Source organism: Lepisosteus oculatus, chromosome 2 (genome assembly GCF_040954835.1).
Source record: "Lepisosteus oculatus isolate fLepOcu1 chromosome 2, fLepOcu1.hap2, whole genome shotgun sequence".
Lineage (NCBI taxonomy): Eukaryota > Metazoa > Chordata > Actinopteri > Semionotiformes > Lepisosteidae > Lepisosteus > Lepisosteus oculatus.
This window is the reverse complement of record NC_090697.1, coordinates 7,769,240-7,793,110: the sequence shown is the minus strand read 5'-3', so window position 1 is coordinate 7,793,110 and position 23,871 is coordinate 7,769,240. Positions and strand designations below refer to the sequence as shown.

At 45.8% G+C, this 23,871-nt stretch overlaps 3 protein-coding genes across 6 annotated transcripts in view; 1 reads left to right on the top strand and 2 right to left on the bottom strand.

Annotated features, from left to right (window-relative positions):
• Nucleotides 1–2,612, top strand: part of ankrd6b (ankyrin repeat domain 6b) — a 54,440-nt gene extending 51,828 nt beyond the window's left edge. For all 4 annotated transcript variants that reach the window (XM_015352951.2, XM_015352958.2, XM_015352942.2 and 1 more), the window contains 2 exons: nt 157–394; nt 1,083–2,612. In XM_015352951.2, coding sequence (XP_015208437.2) covers nt 157–394; nt 1,083–1,681 — 837 coding nt within the window. In that variant the 3' untranslated portion in view covers nt 1,682–2,612. The remainder of the gene's footprint in view (nt 1–156; nt 395–1,082) is intronic.
• Nucleotides 2,613–4,210: 1,598 nt separating this feature from the next.
• Nucleotides 4,211–6,378, bottom strand: lyrm2 (LYR motif containing 2). Its single transcript, XM_006626224.3, has 3 exons — nt 6,175–6,378; nt 5,680–5,820; nt 4,211–4,889 (listed from the first exon to the last, which is right to left on the bottom strand). The coding sequence occupies exons 1-3, from the start codon at nt 6,217–6,219 to the stop codon at nt 4,809–4,811; spliced, it is 267 nt and encodes an 88-aa protein (XP_006626287.1). The 5' UTR covers nt 6,220–6,378; the 3' UTR covers nt 4,211–4,808.
• A 1,335-nt stretch (nt 6,379–7,713) lies between these two features.
• mdn1 (midasin AAA ATPase 1) overlaps nt 7,714–23,871 on the bottom strand; it is a 79,774-nt gene continuing 63,616 nt past the window's right edge. The window contains exons 83-102 of the mRNA XM_069196410.1: nt 23,372–23,533; nt 22,732–22,869; nt 22,181–22,319; nt 20,326–20,507; nt 19,819–19,959; nt 19,417–19,561; nt 18,919–19,211; nt 18,325–18,489; nt 17,738–17,839; nt 16,755–16,953; nt 15,484–15,651; nt 15,163–15,326; nt 14,323–14,412; nt 13,861–13,976; nt 12,976–13,150; nt 12,535–12,608; nt 11,686–11,800; nt 11,097–11,163; nt 9,739–9,881; nt 7,714–9,036 (exon numbers count right to left, since the gene is read on the bottom strand). Coding sequence (XP_069052511.1) covers nt 8,851–9,036; nt 9,739–9,881; nt 11,097–11,163; nt 11,686–11,800; nt 12,535–12,608; nt 12,976–13,150; nt 13,861–13,976; nt 14,323–14,412; nt 15,163–15,326; nt 15,484–15,651; nt 16,755–16,953; nt 17,738–17,839; nt 18,325–18,489; nt 18,919–19,211; nt 19,417–19,561; nt 19,819–19,959; nt 20,326–20,507; nt 22,181–22,319; nt 22,732–22,869; nt 23,372–23,533 — 2,964 coding nt within the window. The 3' untranslated portion in view covers nt 7,714–8,850. The remainder of the gene's footprint in view (nt 9,037–9,738; nt 9,882–11,096; nt 11,164–11,685; nt 11,801–12,534; nt 12,609–12,975; nt 13,151–13,860; nt 13,977–14,322; nt 14,413–15,162; nt 15,327–15,483; nt 15,652–16,754; nt 16,954–17,737; nt 17,840–18,324; nt 18,490–18,918; nt 19,212–19,416; nt 19,562–19,818; nt 19,960–20,325; nt 20,508–22,180; nt 22,320–22,731; nt 22,870–23,371; nt 23,534–23,871) is intronic.

Genomic DNA, 23,871 nt, shown 5'->3' with positions numbered 1-23,871 from the left:
ACACATCAACTAGATACATTTAAGATTTAAATGATTGTCCTATACTAGCGGTCTAAAAGAACTGAACCTTTTTATCTGGAACAGCCCTGTACTGGATAAAGCAGTTAGAAAATGGATGGATGGAGACCGAACAGCTTTTTTTTTTCTGTCGAGCAGGCGTCCGTGGTAAACGAACTTAAAAACTGGTGCTTGTCGAAGATTCAGAACATGGAGGTGCGTATTTCCGGAGACTCCAGGAACGCAAAGCCCAGCCCGCCTGCGTCGGCCGGCGGGGCCGATCCGGAGAGCCAGCGAGCCGCGCAGGAGAGCGTCGCAGGGGGAGCCAGCGTGGGCCCCGCGGCAGAAGAGACCTCAGGGAAACAGTACTTTGTGGTTCAGCAAGACAGCTCTCCAGGTACCGAACTTCTCTAATAATATACGACATTTTATCATACGGATACCAAATAATTAGTCTTCATTAATAGTATTAATTAAGCACTTTTTCTGAGTACATCGACAAATACATTTCATCATTTTTAGCAAAAGGAAATACATTGAAAGACGGATTTTTAAGCTCAAAACTATAGTGTGTCATTGCCTGTTTTAAAGACTCGTTGCATTTTTTCCCCACGACTCTTAAATATTGAATGTGGCGGCAGTACTGAAGCATAAACCTTGGAGCGATTAGAGTTTTGCATTATTATACATGACAGGTTGTATCAATGTATTCCCGTTTAACTAGAGCTTTATGAAACTGTTTGAAATGTGGCATTATTATGAACCCATACTGGAAAATACAGTAATGTAATTATAATAATAATTGCTTACACTTCTGGAACTCCATTCAAAGCGCCCTACAGATTATGGGGACTCCCCTCCACCACCACCAGTGTGAAGCCCCACCTGGATAATGTGATGACAGCCATAGTGCGCCAGTACACTCACCACACACCAGCTCTCAGTGGGGAGGAGAGCAGAGTGTAACCAATACCACAACATTTGTTAATAGTTAAACAAACCTAGACTCGTCTTGACATTACGCACTCATAGACTTTCATGTAATTCCACATTTATCAGCAGTTTTGTGTGTGTTATGTGTGTAGGTGACAAGCAAAATGTTCCCGAGTTCTCTGGCGCAGCCCAGCCAGGATCTCCTCAGGTCGTGAGGCCCAAGGAGCGGGCCCCGGCCTCTGCTGCCCCCAAGAGGCCGCCGCTGGAAGTGCGCGAGCCGGAGCCACCGGAGTGCCAAGCCCGGGGGGCGAACCCGCGGGTCTCGGACAGCCGCCTCCGCAGGTCGAGCAGCCTTTCTCCGGCCACCGAGCGGCGCTGCGGCAGGCCAGACAGGGACAGGGACAAGGAGAAAAGCAAGGAGAGGGGAAGACATGGGAAGAAAACCCCTCTCGGCAAGGCGAGGCCCGACGCGCCAAAGGCCCAGGCAGGCCGCACCCAGGCGCCCTCCGGCGGCCAGTCCCGGGAGACCCGGCACGCGCTTGAAATCACGCAGTACTTCTTCGAGGCCGTCTCCACGCAGATGGAGAGGTGGTACGAAAGGAAGATCGAGGAGGCCCGCTCCCAGGCTGACCGGAGAGCCTGGCAGGACCGAGAGGCCCTGCTGGACCGCATCGGCAGCCTGGAAGACGAGCTGCGCCAGCTGAGGGCGAAGGCGCAGAAAGAGGGCGAGTACGAGGGCTGGCAAGGGTAGCGTGCTCCCCGACTTTCGACAGGTGGCATCAAACATCCGCTGGCAACTCCCATCAGAAGAAAGGCAATACATAAAAAAAAACAAACGCACCCATTCTTTGTTCAAATACAATTTTTACCTGCCGGTTGCCTTCGGCACATCAAAAGGTCATTCCAGGAAAACCGACTGAGACGATGTGCCCTCTTCCTCGTTTTCCACTCGGTAGTCTTCTCGTGTGAATGTAAAACCAAACCGAGGTATTGGAAAAAAGTTTGTCGAAAACAGCCATTGACACTAAAACAAGTGTCAAAAATAAACTTAATATGAGGTTCCTGCATGTAGCTTTCACTTCATAATGATAATGAACCGCGTTTGAAAAGCAGATTGCATTAGTGTTAGAACACTTCCTCCTGCCTTTTTTAAGAGGTTTTTTTTTATAAAATGGAGCATCATTTCTATTATCTACTGGAATCTCTCAGATTTTTTACCTCAGTTCAATTTGCATTTTGAAATGTAACAAAAATGTTAATTGCTAGATGTTTTTAACATTCCACTGTTAAACTACTGCTTTACTCCGTATCCATCTGGAATTAACCCACCTGCTGTTAACCAATTTCAATCCTAAAATATCTACAGAACTTTTAGAAAAAAGGTATTTTGAGGCATGTGAAACTGTAAATACTGGAATAAACTGGTACATCCTCTATATAGGTGAAACCCTTAGGCATTCCCTCGTCTCTTGTGGAGTTTACAGACTGCACATACCGTATAATACAAGGGGAACTGTGTTTTTAATACAAGTATGAAAAACTGTGAAATACAGATATAAGCTTACTTTCACATTTCAACACTGTATCTTTAAAAGGAAGATCATATCTCAATTTTACAATTATGTGTTACCATGTTAAAAAACTAACCACGTTTTGTATAAATAAATGTTGCATTTCTTTAATCAAGGGATTTGTTTTTGACATGCCCATTGAAATGTTCTTTTCCTCATTCACACGGTGATAAGGATAAAGTTTCAAATGTTGTTTCCTTACAAGGAAAACCTTTCAAGATGATCGTGTCATTAATAATAATTAATTAATGATTGCTTGCACTTATATAGCGCTTTTCTGGACACTCCACTCAAAGTGCTTTACAGATCATGGGGATCCCCTCCACCACCACCAGTGTGCAGCCCCACCTGGATGATGCGACGGCAGCCATAGTGCACCAGTACACTCACCACACACCAGCTATCAGTGGGGAGGAGAGCAGAGTGATTTGGCCAATTCATAGAGGGGGATTATTAGGAGGCCTTGATTGATAAGGGCCAATGGGACATTTGGCCAGGACGCTGGGGTTACACCCCTACTCTTTTCAAGAAACGCCCTGGGATTTTTATTGACCACAGAGAGTCAGGACCTTGGTTTTACGTCTCATGCGAAGGACGGCGCCTGTTTACAGTACAGTGTCCCCGTCACTGTACTGGGGCATTAGGACCCACATGGACCACAGGTTGAGCGCCCCCTGCTGGCCCCACTAACACCTCTTCCAGCAGCAGCCTTAGTGTTTCCCAGGTGTCTCCCTTCCAGGTACTGACCAGGCTCACACCTGCTGAGCTTCAGTGGGCTGCCAGCTGTGAGTTGCAGGGTGATATGGCTGCTGGCTATTAAGTGAAACTATGACTAAATTATGGAAATGACTTTTACAGCAAGTAGCTCTTCACAAAGCATAGTAGACTAAACAGGCTCATAATTCCACCTTCTGCTTAAAGTCAGAGTGAGCAACTTTGTTGCCTTATAGGGATGGAATTAAATTAATAGCAACTGCTTGCTCTTGACTTCACAAATCTAAAAGGAATTGCTTGTACAGTAAGACACATATAGTATAATCTATTTCTCCAGGCAAAGTTAACTGCACCTTAGCGTTGCCCAGCTGCTGGTTCCAGTATGGGTGAAGAAACCTGTGGCTGCTAACTTTGACTTGACATATGCAAAAGCAGAATAGCACTAGATAACAGATGGAGCTAACTTGCATGTGAAGAATTAATGATTCACCAAGCCCCACAGTATCTAATAGGAGAACTAACACTGGGTGGAGGGACAGCAAACCCCTCACTGATCTTTTACTGATGCCACTGCAAGCTGGCAGATCTGGAGAGGTCTTACGGATGTCTCGAACAAGCTCTCTGCAGCACTGGTACTATGGCTCTGTGGTTTTCTCTCTGCTCGCCCTGCTTGTCCTGTCTTCTCCACCCATGACTGAAGCAACAGCCATTCAGCATCTCTGCGGGTCACACTCTGTATCTGGTCTGTGGAGAAAAGGGTTTCTTCTACAACCCCCACAAAGCCAAGAGAGGCATGGAGCCAGTACTGGGTCTCGTTGCGTGAAAGGCTGGACAGGAGAATGAAGCAGACGAATATCCATTCAAGCCGCAAGGAGAGACGGACATGGAGAGGCATGGTTGAACAGTGTGGCCACGAGCCTTGCGCCATACACGAACTGGAAAATTACTGCAATTAAAGCCAAGTGATTACCATTAATGTGATTTCAAATATCCAATTGTTGTTAATTATGCATTTATTAGAAAAATTAAAGATGGACTTCAGTTTTTTTTTTATTGTCTGGACTATGGGAAGAAACCCACACAAGCATGGGGAGAACATACAAACTCCACACATATGGCACCAGGAACTGAACCCAGGGTGTCAGGCACTATAAGGGAGCTATGCTAACCCCTTTGTCACCATGCCACCCAGTTTCAAACATTCTTTAATAATCTATCTGAATGTAGAACTGAGTATTTCAAATTTTTGCACTATTAACTTTTTACATAGTCTACCAATTTTGTGGTCTGACTACTACACATTGTTCCTTTCGCCTACATTGTGTGTTGTTGTCTATTGTACAGTGTATGTCCGGAGAGATCAGTGTGATTAAGAATTCCACTGTACGGGTACATATGGCGATAAACTACACTACTCTCTTTTGTTATAATCAAGAGCTGATTATAACAACCTGCACAGCGAAGCAGACTGGAATGTTCCGTTTCTTCCTCTGTTGAACCAAACCATATTAAATAAATCAGTCAACAAAGTCACAAAGACGCTCCAACAGTCTGTCAAAAAAAGTGTCCCAGTCCCAGAGTTTCTCAGCCCTGCTAGCTTCCAGCCAGCTGAAGTGTCTTCTGGAGGTCCTGGAGGTGCATGTTCCCTTGTGTAATCATCATTCGAATCGCATCCTGGAGAAGACCAAGAAGAGTTGTAGAATTCAGCACCACGGAAACACAACACCTGTGCATCTGTACAGTACAGCGTCAATAGAATAATTATATTTGCCTTGTGCTATTTAGCTATGAGGTTGTAAGTGCTGCACTGTTTTATCTGCTGAAAGAAAAATCACATCGGGGTGGAAGTGTTCAGCAAAGTAAATTCTTTAATAATGCTTCAAAATCTCATCCTGTCACACGGAACCGGCCATGCTTAAAGGGAATGAAATCTCTCCGAGTCTTTCATGTGTGTCCCAAAGAGATATCTGCATGTAGCTGGATTCCCTTTATCTTTGTTCGGGAAACTACTCTGAGCAACTCCTAATCAGAAAACGCTTTGTGGGTTTGTTTGGTGTGGGTGTGAACATTACCATGAAGGTTTACTGGGTGATACCCGTTTACGGTTTTCTGTCAGTGCTTTCCCCCCGGTGTCATGTATATCAGCCTCGACACGATATGAAAAACCACTCTGCCGGTTCCTACGGGTTTATTTTTCCAAAGATGCTCTGTTCACTCCTGCCTCTGTAATGACGATGTCCCTCGCGATCAGCTGTAATTATCGGCGACAGGGCATACAAGAAGTCAGAGGAATAATATATACGTCGGAAAACTGCAAGCTGATACCAAAAACATCTACCATGCGAACTACGTCGAAACTCTGTCCTCATCGCGCAAAAATGATTAAGCTAAGATCACTGAACGGTCGCCGTTTGAAGGGACATCTTAAAGCATGTCTGTAATTACTGAGGAGACGAGTCCGCACCTGGTCCGTCGCACCTCTGTTCCTCCGAAACTCCTCTCTTGCCCAGCTCTGAAGAAACTGTCGGTCCGCTGCGTCAGGGACCCTCCGGATAGTCCTCAGCATGCTCCTGTACAGACCGAGCACCTTCTGTCTCTGTATGAACTGAGACATTGAACACGACTTAACAGGACAGGACAAACCGCCGCAGTCGCCGGCATCCCCACTGAGCAGCGGGGTTCAGGCAGAAGTGCGCTCTGGGGGGTCTCGCAGTAAAAACACAAAGCCAAGCCTCCAGTCAAACGGTAAACTAGCATAACCTAATGCTTTTATCCTCGCCAACTCAGCACATTTCATCGGAAAGAACACGGATTCGCAATACATTCTTTCTGTTGCATGGAGAAAAAGACTTGACATGTCCCGACTACAATTTTATTTTTAAAAGAAATCTCGCTGGCAAATTACTGTGACCTTGCCGAACCGCTTACGGATACTTTCACCGCGTCCTTCATTATTCACCTGCTTCAGAGTTAGTGCTGTTGGAGGCAATCGTGAAGTTGCCATGTAGACCGATAACCTCTTTTTTTTTTCCTTCAACTACTTTTTCAAGTTTTCTCCAATGACATATCCCAACAACACACATTACACAAACTCGCTTTAGGAAAACACGTGACGTTCGAGCTACCATAGAAATGCGCACAAAAAAAAGGTGGGACAACGGCGCCCTGCTGTGGAGGGAAGGGAAACTGACTGAGCGGCTCCCCTTGTAGCGCCACCTACCGGCGCCCACACTAGCAGACATTGAACAATCTCCATCTTCCTATCACCGGGCGGGACTGACCTCAAAGGTGAACTTCAATTATGCAGTCCAGAAACTGGGATTGTGTTTGTATTGTAAAACATAACCTTTGATTCCACAGGACACACTCGAAGAAGGCTCCACAGCCAAAGCATTGCGTCTGCTTTCTTTTCAGCATGGAATAAACCTTTACGTGTTCCTTTGATTCACATTACCTTCATCTTGGACATTTTAATTTTTTTTTAGATGCAGGTGGTTTCTTAGAAAGAGACATTCTGTCTCGAGTTTCTGAGTTCACTCGATGACGTAGGACTGAAATTTGCAGTGTTTGTAATGGTGTGTTTTGTTTGTGGAGCAGTATATAAGATGTGGAGCTCTAGTCATTCCAAAATGAAAGCAAGGACTAGATACGTGCGGGTGAAGGATGGAGAACAGTGAGAAACTGGAAAAGAAAAGATTTGCTATACTTTGCCAAGGCCCTGGGTTCAATTCTGGACCAGGGGTGCTATCTGTGTGGAGTCTGTATGTTCTCCACATGTTCATGGGGGCTTATTCCGGGTGTCTCGGTTTCTTCCCACACTCCAAAAACATACTAGTAGTTTAATTGGTTTCTTGGAAAATTAGCCCTAGGTGTGAGTGTGTGTGTCTCCTGCGATGGACCGCCGTCCTGCCCAAGGTGTATCCTGCTTTGAGCCCCTTGCTTGCCGAGACCCTCAACAGAAAGAAGAAGGAAAGGAAAGTAACCCACGTTTTATCTGAGAAAAAGTCCTGCTTAGAACTACATTTCTCTTTAAAATGTGATCTAAAAAAACAGGAACGTATTTTCCTTTTCAGAACAGCACATCACTGAACAGTGAGAACTTTAGATTTACTCCTTAGTGATCATATTAGAGATTCGGGTCTCTTGAAGGAGGCGGTCTCCTGCAGTTTCTTCTCATTTTTCCTCTGTGGTCTCTCGTTTTGTGTTTCTACGTGTTTTTTTTTCTGGTCTTCTCAGCTGCTCCTTTAAAATCGCTGACATTCATTTAGACAGAAATGTGTTTAGGCTGCAAGGCACAATAGTGCAGTGATAAACATTGCTGTTGTATTAACAATTTATTTTCTGTAAATCCATGTGCAGATACAGCATTTTATGTTGCCCTATTGATTCTTGGGTAGCCATAAAAGCAGTCTCACAATTTACTCTTCCAGTAAATTCAACCATCGCTTATGAAAACAAATAACAGGAAACCAGTTCACAACAGCAATGACAAGGCAGCTCATTGAAATATTTTATTATAATCTTGACGAATGTTTTGTCCCATAAAGCATGCTATGAAGCAGTCTTTGATAAGGGTACACACTAATGGTTAGTGTGCTCACGGTATTGCAATGTCACCTTGCTATTCTCCTGCTGACCTGAGCAATATACAGTTTGCATACTAAAAAAAATGACAAAACATAGTTCAACCTTTTAAATTAGGTTTTGAATAATGATATCCAGCACTACAGTTACTGTATTTTGAAAATAAATGTTGATCTGGTTAAAGTATGAATTCTGCTCATTTGCTAACCTTTCTTAGGTGCTTTGGTAATTACTGCTATCATTATTCAAGGCAAATTAAATGTTCATTATTAAACAGCAACAGAAAATCCAAGTTATTTCACATTACTCTTGCGTGGAAATAAATGAAGGCACAGCATTGCAATTTGATTAAGGTAAACAGTGACATTTTCCCATCAGAATTGAAGAGCAACTTGTACTTAAAACCTCTTGTGCATTTTAACTCCATCTGGTTTCACATTCTGCATTACCAACAGTAATGCTGATTACAAACATGAATATAACTGCTGCTAATGCAGACTGCATGAATACATTATCTATTTGCACTTCCATTATTTGCAAAACACATACAATAGAGGTAATACATTGCATTTCTGTACAATAGTCTCACAAACGCAGATCATGTTCCTGTTCCTTCAGACGTGCTGATTTTTTTATGTCATGCTTTGCCTTTATTGAACTTATTGTTGCACTGTAAGGAACAACACACCTTTGAGGTGACAAGGCACTTGCTTTCTAGTACTATGTAACCTGATTCACAAACATCTTACTGTTAAAGAAAATACTAGATTTTGCTGTGTAGGGAATAGTGACAATTGCATGGTTGTGGGAATCGCATTTTTCAAATCCCCTGGGAAGAGCTAAAACTGTAACGACGCCCAGACTGATGCATCTGCTTTTCCGATGCATTTGAAGGAAAGTGAAAAGGCAGAAGATCGGCGGTAGTGAACAGAAGTTGAGCTCGTTCGTGAACACCTCAAAGGGCACATAAGCAGCAGATGTACCAGGACTTTGCTTCTGAAGGAGAGCAGCCGCCCAGATGCACAGAAGGCCCACACGGTTTATGAAGAGGCTACTGATCTGTGGTGGTGACCAACTCGAACCACTGCCGCAGGGCATCGCTCAGCGTCTCTGGGAGCGCATTCACGTCTCGGAGGATGATGTAGAAAGGGAAAGGAAACTCCTCCATGTAGGAGCGGATCTCGGGCATTTCTCCTGGGCCTTTGAAGATGGGTACTTTAATATCCAGTACCGAGTCCTGCAGGACACAAACAGCAGTGAGTGTTGTCATCCTCGGGCAGCTGGAGCGAGGACGGAAGGAAAGGCCATTGCAGGGACAAGCAAGACCCATGATGAGTTAGCCCACTGAAAAACCCATCTCCCTTCATGGCAGAGAACTGAAGGATGTTTGGGTTCTGCCACAAAGCAATGTATTAAAGCCTTTTTTAATAAAGACAGCGTTCACATCATTCAGACAGGTAAACACTGGTTAAATAAGAATAAGGCAGCACATTTTAATACATGACAGAAGGCTCCACAGCTGAAACGTTTTCTCTTGTCTTTTCATACCAGTTCCTGTGACACTACTAGTTAAGTTGTCCTCGTGGAATAAAATAACACTTTTTTTTCCCCACAATATTTCACAGAGAACCAGCGAAGGTTCTACTACATGAAAATATTTTTTTTCTTTACAGACCGTAAACTGTAAATTAGAAAACGGTGTCATTCACAGCATTTCTCATTCCCGAAAAAATAAAACCCTTTGCGGTCATTCGAGCAGTATGTCTCACTCCCAATATACTGAAAATATCTGCACTACAAAACCTGGCCACTCTTATTTTCACTACACTGAATTCTGTGAAAAACAGAACGGCTTCCCTGCCCTCGTGACATCGCAGGGATGGAGATCTGAAGTCAGCCGGATCTCATTCTGTCACACTCGCAGTGCAGCGGCGCTTACCCTGGAGTTGGGATTGTCGAGCACCACGAAAATCACGAAGACGTTGGCAGTGCGAGCCGCCTGCACTGCGGCCATCACGCGCTCCTTCCCCTCAAGGAATAGGCCCCTTCCGTCCGACACGATCAGCAGCAACTGGGCCGTCTCTGCGGGACGAGTCACAGTCTCCATCTCAAGACGCTTTTCAGCTCGTGAAAAAGCGCAATTGAGCCAACAGGCACGAAACAGCAGCCATATCGCCCTGAAACTCACAGCTGGCAGCCCACTGAAGCTAAGCAGGTGTCAGCCAGGTCAGTACCTGGATGGGAGACCTCCTGGGAAAAACTAAGCCTGCTGCTAGAAGAGGTGTTAGTGGGGCCAGTAGGGGGTGCTCACCCTGTGGTCTGTGTGGGTCCTAGTGCCCCAGTATAGTGACGGGGACTCTATACTGTAAAAATGCGCCGCCCTTCAGATGAGACATAAAACTGACTCCTGACTGTCTATGGTCATTAAAAATCCCAGGGTGTTTTTCTTAAAAAGAGTAGGGGTGTTACCCTGGTGTCCTGGCCAAATTTCCCCCTGGCCCTTACCAATCATGGCCTCCTAATAATCCCCATCTGGCTTCATCACTCTGTTCTCCTCCCCACTGAGAGCTGGTGTGTGGTGAGCGTACTGGTGCACTATGGCTGCTGTCAGGTGGGGCTGCACACTGGTGGTGGTGGAGGGGATCCCCATTACCTGTAAAGCGTTTTGAGTGAAGTGTCCAGAAAAGTGCTATATAAGTGTAAGCAATTATTATTATTATAAATAATGCACCATCATGCAGATGTGAGAGGTAACAGTCAGGAGTGTAACTGTAGGCACATCCTCCTTCTGGGTGAGCAAATCCAGACAAATATGGCTGAAGTGCTGAAAGCCCTTAATGGAGCTGACAATCATACTGTGATTTTTTAAGATGTACTGAGAAATATGAACCAGAAAACAGAAGTTGGAATTATAGTAAACGCTGAGAACAAGCAGGTTACACAAAAGGTTGTGGGTGCCTGGAACAAGCCATTGTTATGTAGCTGAGTAAGGTACTTTTAAGAGCAAATAGTAAGTGATCTAAGGATCTCATCTATGAATGAACACTATCCGTTTCTAACAGAAAAATGTAGAAAATACAATTTTCTTATGTATTTACATTACTATGCAGATCTGTAATTTTACCATCAAGGTAATCAAACAATCAGAATGTGGCAGTAAGCACCTGGGATTTTCTAAAGGCAAGATAACATTGTGCACCATCTACAAATAAGCCCTGTGTTTTGAATGTGGACTGCAATATTTATATATATATATTTATATTTATATATAACTTATTTAAATGTATAACAACTCACCTGAGTTACTGCTGTTTTGGGATTGTTGCCGGGCTGAAACAAACATGTTGGCTGAGGTTTCCAAAAACTGAAGAAATGGAAACAAGCAACAAAGTTTACATGGACCTTATCAGAAAAGTGCTAGAATGTTTTTAGTAGATGGTGATTTTAGAAGATATTTTTTTAACAGAGGGCTTATACAATTCAAATATTGTTGTTCAATTTTCAATGGTGTCAGCTCAAAAAATGATATTAATTCTAAATGGTATGTCCACCTGCAGGAAATACTGAAAAAACAGAATGCTAGCAGACGATGGCTCTTCACTTCTTTGACAGGGTGAGCACAATAGTGTGCACTCAATGTGATGTAACACCAGCAGTTTGGAAAGGGATGGAGGCACCTTTATAAACACAATCTGAACTGAAGGCAATTTTATAAATTCTAAAATACACCCTTACGCTCAGTATAGCATCAATCTGATGTCATTTATACAAGACACACATGCAGAAACGAGAAATGTCATTGAAAAGCAATGTGTAAAGTAATAAGAGTATCTAGCTGCTGCAGGCGAGATCACAGATTGTTCGGGAGAGGATCTGCTGTACTCACCTGGGCTATTCTTGTCTTCTTCTGCTCAAACTTGCAGAGTCTCAGTATTCGGGCTCCAGACTGATCACTGAACTGTTCATGGAATGGGTGCAACAGCTGTACGGTCTCTCCAAAACTACAGGAGGATTGGAAAAACCAACATTAAACCGATGGCCCGACATTTCACGGCTTACTGCAAGAGCAACGTATTTCCTCAGGTGTGTATGTTGCGAGCAGCTTGGCCAGAACACAGCCCTTTGTGGGTGGTTGCATTCAGAGGAAGCTCGAAGGGGGGAATATCTCGTCTTCCTCTGCTATAAAAAACTTGAGCAGTTCACCCCTTTGCACACTTGTCCAGCCTGACGAGACTGTGTATACCCACAGTGCTGCGGTATGGAAATACACAGCTCTAATCACAGTGGTGCGCCCTAGTCTTGACACTGTACCAACTCCATTCTCGACTCCATGATCCATCCGTGTTCTAAGCCCTTCTTCCAGTTCAGGGTGGCAGGGGAGGTGGAGCCCACCCCAGCCAGCTACGGGCGCAAGGCAGGGTACAACCTGGATGGGGTCGCCAGTCCATCACAGGGAAGGCTCAGACTCGCACACACTCAACACCCTAGGCCCCAGAAGCCAATTAACCTACCACTGTGTTTTTGGAGTGTGGGAGGAAAGCCACATGGACAAGGTCAGAACATACAGACTCCACACGGACAGCAACTCAGGTCTGGTACCGGACGCAGGGCAGCGACGCTAACCAGTGTACAGGCATGCCACCATCGGCAAGATCCAATCAATTCAGATAAGTGAATCGTGTTCTTTTGCATCAAGCAGAAAGTGACCTGTTCCTATGGAACTGCACCGCCCCACCTGCACACAGACACCTGTCCGACTTCGAGGAGAGTGAGAGCATTCCCGATCACCGAGAGGGACTCGAACGCCAGCTGCAAAACAGCAAACAACAGTACTTATACAGGGCTGCAGCACTGCTCCCACCGGACAGCATCGGCCTCTATCCCGAACAGCCCTTCGGAAAACTGAGCTCCGGTCTCTTTCTGCACACAGGAACCAGCGCTTTCCAACAAAACAACTCTCAATGACAATGCCTGACAAAATATAACACACACTACACATCCAAATAAACTATATTCCAACTTGCAATTGACTTTCTATGGCTTAGCAAGGATCTTCATAGCATTACTTTGCAAAAATGTAACTTTCTATATGCTTTTGAGTCTATAAACTATAGAAATACATCTGAAAATGGAAACTGTAAAGAAAAAGAAGCGCACTGTGTCATGAGCCCCGTACCTGTTTCGTATGGTTATCTATCATACTTGAAGAGTCATCGATGGCCAAGCAAATCTGGTACTCCCTTTTGCTGGGCTTGGTTCTCCTCAGCCAGATTTTATCCTTCCGGAACTGACTGGCAATGTACGGAATAACTTTGCGCATGTTCAATCGCTTCCCCGTCCGGAAATCTCCCCTATTTCGAGCAAAAAAAGAAACGATAAACAAAGCGATAACCCACTATTACGCATGACAACTGCAAAAATACTATAAAATAACCACAAAAATACTATCACTCCGCAGCTCACCACTGGCAGCCCACTGAAGCTCAGCAGGTGTGAGCCTGGTCAGTACCTGGATGGGAGACCTCCTGGGAAAGCTAAGGCTGCTGCTGGAAGAGGTGTTAGTGGGGTCTGTGTAGGCTCTAATGCCCCAGTATAGTGACGGGGACACTGTACTGTAAACAGGCGCTGTCCTTCGGATGAGATGTAAAACCGAGGTCCTGACTCTGTGGTCATTAAAAATCCCAGGGTGTTTCTCAAAAAGAGTAGGGGTGTAACCCCGGTGTCCTGGCCAAATTATCTACTGGCGTTTACCAATCATGGCCTACTAATAATCCCCATCTCTGAACTGGCTTAATCACTCTGTTCTCCTCCCCACTAATAGCTGGAGTGTGGTGAGTGTACTGGTGCACTATGGCTGCTGTCGCATCATCCAGGTGGGGCTGCACACTATTGCTGATGGAGGGGATCCCCATTACCTGTAAAGTGCTTTGAGTGGAGTGTCCAGAAAAGCGCTATATAAGTGTACGGAATTATGTTTTCTAAACAAAGCTGACAATATTAGACATTGGTCCATTCTAAAAAGCACTCCAGAAACGATTCTGTTTGACAGGCGAGATCTCACTTGAGCTTGGCGGCCCTCGTGGGCTCCAGGATGAGGCGCAGCTGCTCGCACAGCTGCTGGGACAGGGGGGAGGTCAACGCCTGATACTGCTGCCACATCTCGGCCGCGGCGCGCTCCTGCGGTGAACACCGGCCCAGGGAAGACACGGCATCAGCACTCGCTCACCCCAGAACCCAGCCCAGGTGGGGGTAGGAAGTTAACCGAACCAAGGATCTCATCCAGCCCTTTCTTGAGAGAAGCCAGGCTATCGGCTTCAACCACAAGGCTGGGCAGCTTGTTCCACACCCCCACAACCCTTTGGGTAAAAGAGACCAGGAGGAGGCTGGTGTTCTTGTTCTCCTGTTCTTGGTTTTAAATGCACTTCCACGTAACTCAATATTTTTCTGGTATATAGAAAAATCTGAATGTCTCATTATATTGTTCCTTCAGAACCTGCATTTACAAAAAAAAACAAAAATGTACCTCATCCTGGGTTCCAGGAGGCAGTTTCTGCCAGGCGTCCAGCTGCTGTTCCAGCTGTTTCCTCAGCTCTTCGGGGTCCCTCACCTCAGTCTACAACAGCCGTTGGGGTTACAGTCAGCACCAGTGGCAATGTGTTTATTTCAGAGTTCAGGTTAACAAGACTCACAAAGAAATGGCAGTGTGTGGAGAATGAACTCTCCATGCTTTCTTGTAATGCAAGGAGGACTAATCCCAAAATACAGACCCAGAACTATTTCACAAACGTACTGCTCCTGATTTCTGCCCTGTGCCTGTCTGTGTGCCCCATCAGCAGGGCAACATTATCTAACCAGCACCTCTCTCAGCTCTCCTCTGGAGCAGACAGTAGCCCTGTCACATGTATTTCACGTGGGGAAAGGGCGACTGCTACAATATAAACTGGCTGATTACTTCCAAGTGCTCATCAGACACAAAGTATACCGAAATCACTGTAGGCTTGACTTTGCTGATTAAAATCCATGATCAGTCTTCCTTCAACAAATAATAATGCTCAGATAGAAACTTAAGAAAATATTGATGAACAGTATTAAGTGGATTTTTTAATTCAATATAATGAACCCAGACGACACCAAATCTCCCTAAAAAGAAAACACACGTGCAGTGAATTTTTTTGTTTGTCAATTGCCTGCAGCGCTGTAGCAGCAAGACTGTGAAAGCCTGTATTGCTCCATTTATTTTGTCCAAAGTAAATATTACGGCTGGTGTGACATAACTGTACTTTACGTGTATGTTTCCAAATGAGTACTTTAAAAAGCATGTGAATGATTTTGACACAGTAACTGTGTTATAATGTGGGAATACCTGCAGTTGGTCTTCCAGGAGCTCGGGGACAGTGTGCACCGTGGACTCAGAGCTTCTATCTGGCAGGACCTCCGACTTGTCTTCTTGGGAGTCCTCAGTCTTCATGGTCTCTTCTTCATCTTCATCTCCCAAGGGCTGGTTCTCCAGCTCTCCACTTTCTACACCTGAAACGTGAAGATTAATCAGGGCTGAAGGAAGACTAAAACCCTGATGCGTCTGAATTTTGTAAACTAAAAACACAGAACTTGTACAAGACTGTCTGATTTAAGGTAGAACACAAGGAGAACCCCTGTGCACGGGTTCTGGGGAACACCAGCGTACCCTGTGGTCTAGTAGAGGTGGAGCGGTTCTGTTCTGGCTTGAGTTCCTGGGCGTTCACTTCTTGAAGATGCTCCTCCTCTTGCTCCGTTTCCATGGCAACATCGTCCTCCTCCTGCTCTGGCTCCTGGCTGGCTCCTTCAGCTTTCTGTTGTTCAGTACTGGCAACATCTTGGGATATGAGTAGACAACACAGATTGAAAACCGCCCCTTCTGATTCTAAATACACACGAGAAGGAGGCCGTCTGTTACATTATGACACTGCACAGGCATCTTCTGTCTCCCTTGCCCTCTCCCATGATACCCGACTGCTGGCCTGGTCTTGCCCTTCTTACTCTCTGCCCCTGGATCACAAGTCTACCTCACTGCGTTTCAGATCCCATCCCCACTTATCTTGTCCAGATCACCAGCTCTGACTCTCCGTTTCAACATCTCTCACCTACTTGGGAGCAGGCACCTAAAATAACCCCCACTCTGCTCTCGAGTCCCTTTTCTGCTCAGGCCGCTCGCCCTGCTCCTCTCTGACCACCACGTGTGTGCCCCCCTCTGCTCTAGTTCCCATCTTCTGTGTGTGGCTTCCTTCTCCTCTTAATCCTCTGTGCTCTTAACAGCTTTCAACACTACTGCTCAAACCTCACTTTTACCCCCTCTCTGAACTTGAGACGCTGGTTCTCTTCGTGCCTGCGTGGCAGCAGAATGCGCATGGTGCAGAGGAACAGGTAAATGATAATTCCATGCCTTCTCACACTTGGAGTAGCTGAAACATTGTGTCTTTTCTTTTCTGCACGGAACGGACCTGTTCCATTATCGTAGATGGTCATAATAAGCATTTCTCAACATACATTTGTTTTGACATATATGAAATTGCGGTGCTTCACCCTAGGTTACAAAAAGGTTTTTGTGTTGTTCTCTGTTCTGCTTGAATGAGCTGCAGTGGTTTTTGGCACCACAGTGCATAATTAGCCCCTGTCCAAGCCCTATCCTTTATCACAGGGCAGCGACTCGGCAGAAGAACTAGAAATAAGTCAAATAAAAACTTGAATCATTTTCAGATTTTAGAACCACGTCACGAAGCTCAGAACAAAATAAAAGATTGTTCTGGACAGTTTTCATTGGTTGGCATGCTGACGAGATGTCACTATGTTCAACATCAAAAACACATCCAATGACCCCTCTTTAGATGCCAAATGAACTGGATTTTCTCAACCTGTACAAAGAAAGGGGACACAGAAACTGCACATCCGAAGAACACGACGGACGGCGAGTCGTCTCACCGTAGGTCTGTGCGTCGTAGGCCTGCTCTCCTTGTCTGATGTGCTCGTACACGTCAGCCTCCTCCTGGCCCTCGGGCGGAGTGCTCTTCTCCTCCCGCTCCGCGCTGGCCTCCACCGTGCGCAGCCTCTTGTGGACCCGCTCGTTGCGGTCTCCTGTGGACCTCTCGTTGTCCGCCCTCCCCGGCTTCCGCTTGAAACTCTAAAACACAAAACACTCGTCCCGTCAGCCGCTTTGAGCCAAAACCAAGGATCTCCCCCTAGACAATCTCGAACCAAAAAGCCTGGAAAATTTAAAATAAAGTCATTATGTTGCCATTTACCAGCGTTCTACCTTTCTACACAAATTACAAGTTGTACATCCCCTCTTGTAAGGCATCTGCCCTCGGAAGTGAAAAGATTTAAAGAGTGTTTTCTTTCAGAAAATGAAACTGATTTCCAACACAATGTAGTTCTATTGTCATATGGAGCAGTCACTGGTCTAGAAACAAGGTAAGGAACATCAGGCAAGGGGAGATCTGCAAAGGGACAAGTAGTAGGTTTATTCCATGCTGAAAAGAGAAGAGAGAAAACGCAATGTTTTGGCCGTGGAGCCTTCTTCAGGTGTGAGAAAGACAGGGCAGACAGCGAAGATAAAATAGCACAGGAGAACAAAAGCTGGGAGAGAGGAGGAAGCAGGAGGGACAGAGAGGCCACTCAGGAAGTGGAAAGTGGAGAGGGGTGAAGAAAGGTGTGAAGTCAAAAAACCTGCATGAGAATAGAGAAGACTACACAGAAATAAGTCGGTCATTGAGAGGGGAATGGTTTGAACCTTGTTTCAAGAGGAGATCTGGGCCATCTTGCATGTGTGGCAAGAACTTAGGTAGCAGACTTCCTTTATAAATGGATGCTTGCTTCAGACCATTTGTTTACACGTGCATAAGGAGAACAGGTAAAAGCTAGAAACTCTCAAGTCCTTCCATCAATGACTCCGGAATATCTCTTACCTCCGTCTTGCTCCTGCTCTGTTTAATGGAAGAGACTCTGGCCATCAGCTTGGATTCATGACCTTCTGACTGGCTCGCATCGGCAGCCCCACTGCCATGCTCCTGTTTACCACAAGCAGGACAAACATGTAAGAAAGTCATTGATTCCCACGTCCTAAGCACCAGGAATAAGAAGGAAAAAAACACTTTAATCTGATGTACTTGAACAGATTTAAAACGGCATGTTTCCATTTATCAGTCTGGAAAGGACTGGCGAAGTAGTGAGTCTTCCAAGACTCACATTCAGACCAGATTCCTTTCTATGGGACGATTCTAATCGGTCTCCAGGTTGTAATGAAAATGTGGAAGCAGTTTGCTTCCACCACGTGTGGTCAGTCTTGATCCTGCACGTTATAAGTATGGGATATCTGTGAACAATCAGTGAAAAACCTTCCACTCCTTAACCAAATGCGAGTGTCAGTGAGGCCTGGCTCCCAGATAAATTCTCTAAAAGCACTCAGTGGAACTGTTAAGTGAGGAGACCAAACTGAGCCACACTGAACCAAAGTGACCCCCCCTACTGAAGATAAGCATCATGGGAGGTCTACCTCCTTAGCCTGGTCTCTCTCAGAAGCAGCTCCAGCCAGCTCTACAGCAGTGTCACTCTGCACGTTCTCCTCGCCGGTTTGCCCATCTGCATCGTGCTCCTTCCTCTCTGCAGACTCGGGCAGGTCTTGCTCCTCATCCTCCTTAGCGGCCTCCTCCTCTTCCCCCTGTGAGCAGAGTTATCAGGAAGTTAATCATAATTCCAGGTAAGAATACATCATCAGGAAGGGAACAGCAACCCTTAGGAAGAAAGATTAAACGAGTTTTATACTGCGCAGTACAACAATCAGTCAGACACGTTTACTCAGCATAAGGTGGAAATATGTTCCATTTAAGATGGGAATTTAAATCAAATAATTGTAGCAAAAGCATAATGGCTATCATCCCGATTCTGTTTTTGCCACTCCAGTAGCACACCACAGTTATGAATTGCATTCACAACTGCAGCTATAATCGCAATTCTTTGTGAAGACATGGATCCTGACAATGTGATGAAATGTCTTTCTGAAAGACTGTGGGCCCCTTCTCTGCCTCCAACATGAACCTCAGCTGTGTGTGTGTGTGTGTGTGAGAGAAAGTACAAGTGGGGTACAGACCTTGGGCTGCTGGCCTTGAGCAGCAGGGTCTCCCTTTTCATCCTCCTGGCCAGCATCGCTCTCCTTCTCTTTCTCCTCCTCTCCAACGTGCTCCTCATCTGGCTCTGCAGCAGCCTCTCTTTCAGGCTCTTGGTCTTCCTCCTTCTTTTCCCCCTCCTCCATGTCCTCCTCCGCTTCCTTCTGTGGCTCCTCTCCCTGGGCCTCCTGGGGCTCCTCTCCCTCCTGCTCCTCCACAGCCCCTTCCTTCTCCTCCAACTCCATGGGTTTCTCCTCTATATCAAATGGATTGTCTTCTAAAAAAGATAAGAAGAGCAAGGGGCTGCCATGTCAATACAGTTATTGTTAGCAGAGAGAAACGGCCACCAGAAAAGAGCTAAACTAAAAAGCAGCAGATCAAGCTGTTAAAATAATGCGCATGGTTACGAGCAAACATCCCCACATCAGTGTTGTCCTTTGGTTTCTACTGCCTGTAATAGCCATTTCCTCCTTTCCTCCCACCTTCGCCCTGCTCCTGCTCCTCTCCGGGCTTCTCGTCCTCCTCCTGGTCAAGGTTGAGCTCCTCGGGGAGGTTCATGGCCTCGGTGTCCGGCTGCTTGTCCTGCTGGCCGTGGTAAGGGTCCACCTCGTTCTCGTCGTACTCCCGCTGGGCGACACAAACAGAGCCGACACGCCGTGAGCCCCGAGGCGCCCGGACACCGCCTGCAGCCACTGAACACGTTCTCGGCACCAGTCCCACCGGGATTTCATTCGACTAGAACGTCAACGACCCCCCCCGGACCAAACACAGAGACAGATTACACCACCACGTGGAAGGCAGTACAGAACCGGTGTGGGATATCTTTTTATGTGCATGGAAGCCCTCTCAGTGAAAAGGGGCTCAAGGCAGGGGGCGTGTGGTACCTCATCAAGCTGCTCGTGGATCTTCTCTTTTCCTTCCTTGTTGTCTGCTTGTTCCTCCTCCTCCTTTTCCTGCTTTTTCTTGTCATCCTTGTCTTGTCCAGCGTCCATGTTGTCATCCTTTGCCACGAGCTCAGACTGCCCCTGCAACACGTCCAAGAAATACTAGAACCTTCTCTTCACCTCCGCTAGCAATGAAGATAAGAGAATTACTGCTATACTGAAACAATAAGTAACTAGGCTTTTAAGTGGAAATGATTTGGAATCGTAAGGATTTTGCGTTTGTTTTCTTTCTTAATTTCGGTCCACATGGCTGAATTTGTGGCCAAGATGGAGGCCTGGCCTCATGTTGCCTAGATTTCATGGCAATAGAACTAGCTTGGAAGTTGTCAAAACTTCTTGCAGTTCTAACATTTTTTAGAAAAAGACTAATTCTGCGTTATTGGGAACGGCTAGCAAAATACAATTTATCAAGATTACGTATAATATTATAAACCATCTCTGTTTAACCTCATCCATTCCTTGTCCAAACTCCTCTTCCTTGTCGCTGCCATCTTGGTCTTCATCGTCATCGTCTTCGTCTCCCCACAGCCGTTCATCCAGTTTGTCTGCTTCCCCCTCCCCAAGGTCCCCCATCTTCTTATCGAGGTCCTCTTCGTCCTCCCCCTCGGACTCCTCCTCTTCCTCCTCCCCTGCAGGAACAGAAAGGCGCTTAGAACAAGACACTCCACCCCACTCGAGGCCTAACTGGGGGTTACACCACCAGAGGGCGGCGTTGCACCAGTCCCAGTGGTACATTCCCCTGCACCCGCACAAGGAAATCAGGAAATCGGCTGCACCTGGTGGGCGCCAGCGCCCTAAAACTCCTTGTTAGTGTGGAGTCAGAGCTGGTCTGTCAAGACCCTCACAGTTGCTCTGCACAGCGAGTAAGAAAGATATCAGGGTGAGATCCTCAGAAAGCGTTTATTTAAAGGTTCTACAGTCTTCAAGCGGAGTGAAGTCGGGTAGAGACTCTTTTTACCAAGGAGCAGCCTCGGTTTGTTCCCCGCCGGGCCGCTGGTGAGAAAGATGGGCAAGAACGAGACAACCAGGTGAGGGCCTCTAACCGGGAGCTCAACGGGCAGTAGAGGGAAGAGCTCTGAGGAGGCTGCGGAGTAACATCGGACTGGTTCCCTGGGCTGGTCAGTCCCCCAGGCTGGGTTTATTCGCAGACTTTGCTATTTTTGCCTGAAATCTAATCTCTCTCGCCCTCGGGTTGGGTTTAAGTGCAGACCAATTGGTTACGTTACCACCTGGTCGGGGGGATCTGTTACAAAGCTACAAGGAATCAAACTGCAGAGTGAAATTGCTCACATTGACTAAAACTCACAAAACTTAGAGCCCCAGATTAAAAAAACAAAACAAAACAAAGCCAGCAAGATAAAAAGGAAATAATGTGATTAGTCTGAATCCTGACAATTTTTTTCACTTGGATTTCAGCCTATAGCTAAGATGGTAATTGGTCAAAAACAACAAACAGACCACCTCAAACTGGCCATGAATGCGAGAGCCGTTTTCACATCAAAGAACAGAAGTCAGTTTTTTACTTTTTAATTTGAAGTGCTGCTTTAAAGAAAGAAACAGTACCTATAGCATGATTTAATTTCAGGTTCTAAAATTGGATTCGATTTTTTTCCATATAAATTTACAATCGCCTCTTTGTCCTGTTCCCCTCACCAGCAGCAACACCGAATGCCAGCATTATTATTATTATTCATTTATTATTTTATTTATAAAGCACCTTTCCAAACCTTAGGATGCTGTACTAATAAAAAAGCACAATAATAAGTAAAAAATAAAAGCATACAGATGGAATGTAGGTCAATTACACTCACTCAGGCGAGTTTTGAGTTTGGATTTGGAAAGAAATTCTCTCTTGCAGGTTGAAGTTGGGCTTTCCATGACAATGGAGCAGCGACAGAAAGGGCACGATCACCAAATGTCCGAGATTTAGTTCAAGGTACAGTGAGCAAAACACCAGCCAGACCCTGGCTGACTTATACCATCCTGCCCTTAGAGGGACTCGACTAATTTGCGAGTTTGCTGCCTGGGAAACTGTAGTCGCATCTGTCCAGCACTGTGACCGGACTCAAACCTGTGCCCTGATCACAGAGTTCAAACTACTCAGGCAAGAGTGTTCATTGGCTGACGTCTTCACACAACAAACTTGTAAAACACTTTAAAAAAACATTTAAAGAACAAAACTCTATCCTTAGATCATTCATTGTTTCCATTTACCACTCCACAGGAAAGAGAAAAAGTCAGGATGCTTATTCTTCGCAGTTATTTTTCGCTTATTCTCGCAATTCTTCAAAAATCTACAAACCTGGCTCTTTGCGGTCTCCATCATGTAATTTTCCATCAAAGTCCTCGGACATCTCAATGGCATTGTCTTCCTCTTTGATATCTGCCCTGTCCTGGTCTTCTTCCTTCTTCTCCTGCCCTTCCTGGAATGTGTCCTCCACCTGTGTGCGATTGTTTTAGTTCAGCAGGGAAAACGCATTCTTCTCTAAATGAAAGCTACTGTTTCAAATCTAAAAGCGCCCTTGGGTCTGGAAAGGTGCTTAATAATAAAATAATAATCATCATCGTTGTCGTCGTCATCATAAAATTTGCATTTATAAAGCATCTTTCCAAACCCATGGATTGTATTCTTAATGAATAATTCCAGAACATCCTGGTGTTTTGTCAGTGTGCTAATAAAAGCAATGAGAAAGTAAGTAAAAAACACAAGACAACTCTTTCCAAAAATTACAGTTGTGAAAAATGCCCAGAGTTAACAGGAAGGGTGTACTTCAGTTCTCCCTGCTGCTTCATCTCGCTTAGCGCCGAGACACTCCTCACAAGGTCACCAGTAGCTCAAGCCGGTGTCCTCACCTGCTCTTCGTTCTCTATCTTGTCGCTGATGTCCTTCGCGCCCTCTCCTTCCCCGATCCCTCCTCCCTCGTAGTCATGGAACTGTGGGGCTCCCTCCCCTGACCCGTCGTCCATCAGCTCCTGGGGAAGGCAGAAGCCCTGGACAAAAAGAGACCGTGGTTGGGAAGGCTTCTCTCTCGGACCAGGACTTCCTCTGGTTCTCTCTTTACACCGTGGAAGGTGAAGCCTCACTGCTAAAACTGGCCTGCTGCAGCGGTGCTCTTGGGTTTGTAACCCAAAGGTATAAAGGAATTATTGAGCTCTGCTACACTACAGCACCTTGCTTTATTAAGGGGTTATGCTGAAAACATCTTGTACAACTACTGTTTTGAGTCATTTTTAGGGCACTTTTCCAAATATTGGAACACACATCAGCTCATTATAGACTGAATTTAATCAAAAGGCCAATAGCAATGTCCAACACTTTCTCTTAACTTTGTGCTCCAAATCCTGTATTATTTACCCCCATCACAAATCTGTGGGCTAAACCTCTCCTCGTATCTGAGTACTCAGGGGAATCGTCCCAGTTTCACAAAGGGGTGTTGAATACCAAGAACACAGCACAGATGAGCCCTAGGGCCCGTGCAGCCACAAGCGATACCTTCAGCGCGAGACTGGTGAAGACGCTGGCCAGCACCGCCAGCAGCTTCCCGGTGCTCCGGTGAGCCCCCAGCGAGACCGCGAGGTAGTGGCGCACCAGCTCGGAGTACACCGCCAGCATCGGCTGCACGCGCAGCAGGCTCCCCATGGCCCCGGCCACCTCCTGCACGGAGAACAGAGCACGCAGGAGCGTCAGCAGGAGACACCTGGTGTCCTTTAAGATCAAGCACTTTCCTCGGGGGCTCAACAGGTAAACGCTGCCTAATGGTTAAATGCATTGAAAACATGACACAGTCTGCAAAGCTTTACCAGTAACAGTGGCTAATGCAAGAACTTTAAATTACACACAAGCCTGTCCCTCATCTGGGACTTGGCTTTTCACCTATTCTAATACTCAACACCTAACCTGGTGTTAGGTGTCATTCTGCATCACACAATATAAAATGAGAGCTATCATCAGGGATAAATGGAAACACACACACACACACACACACACACACG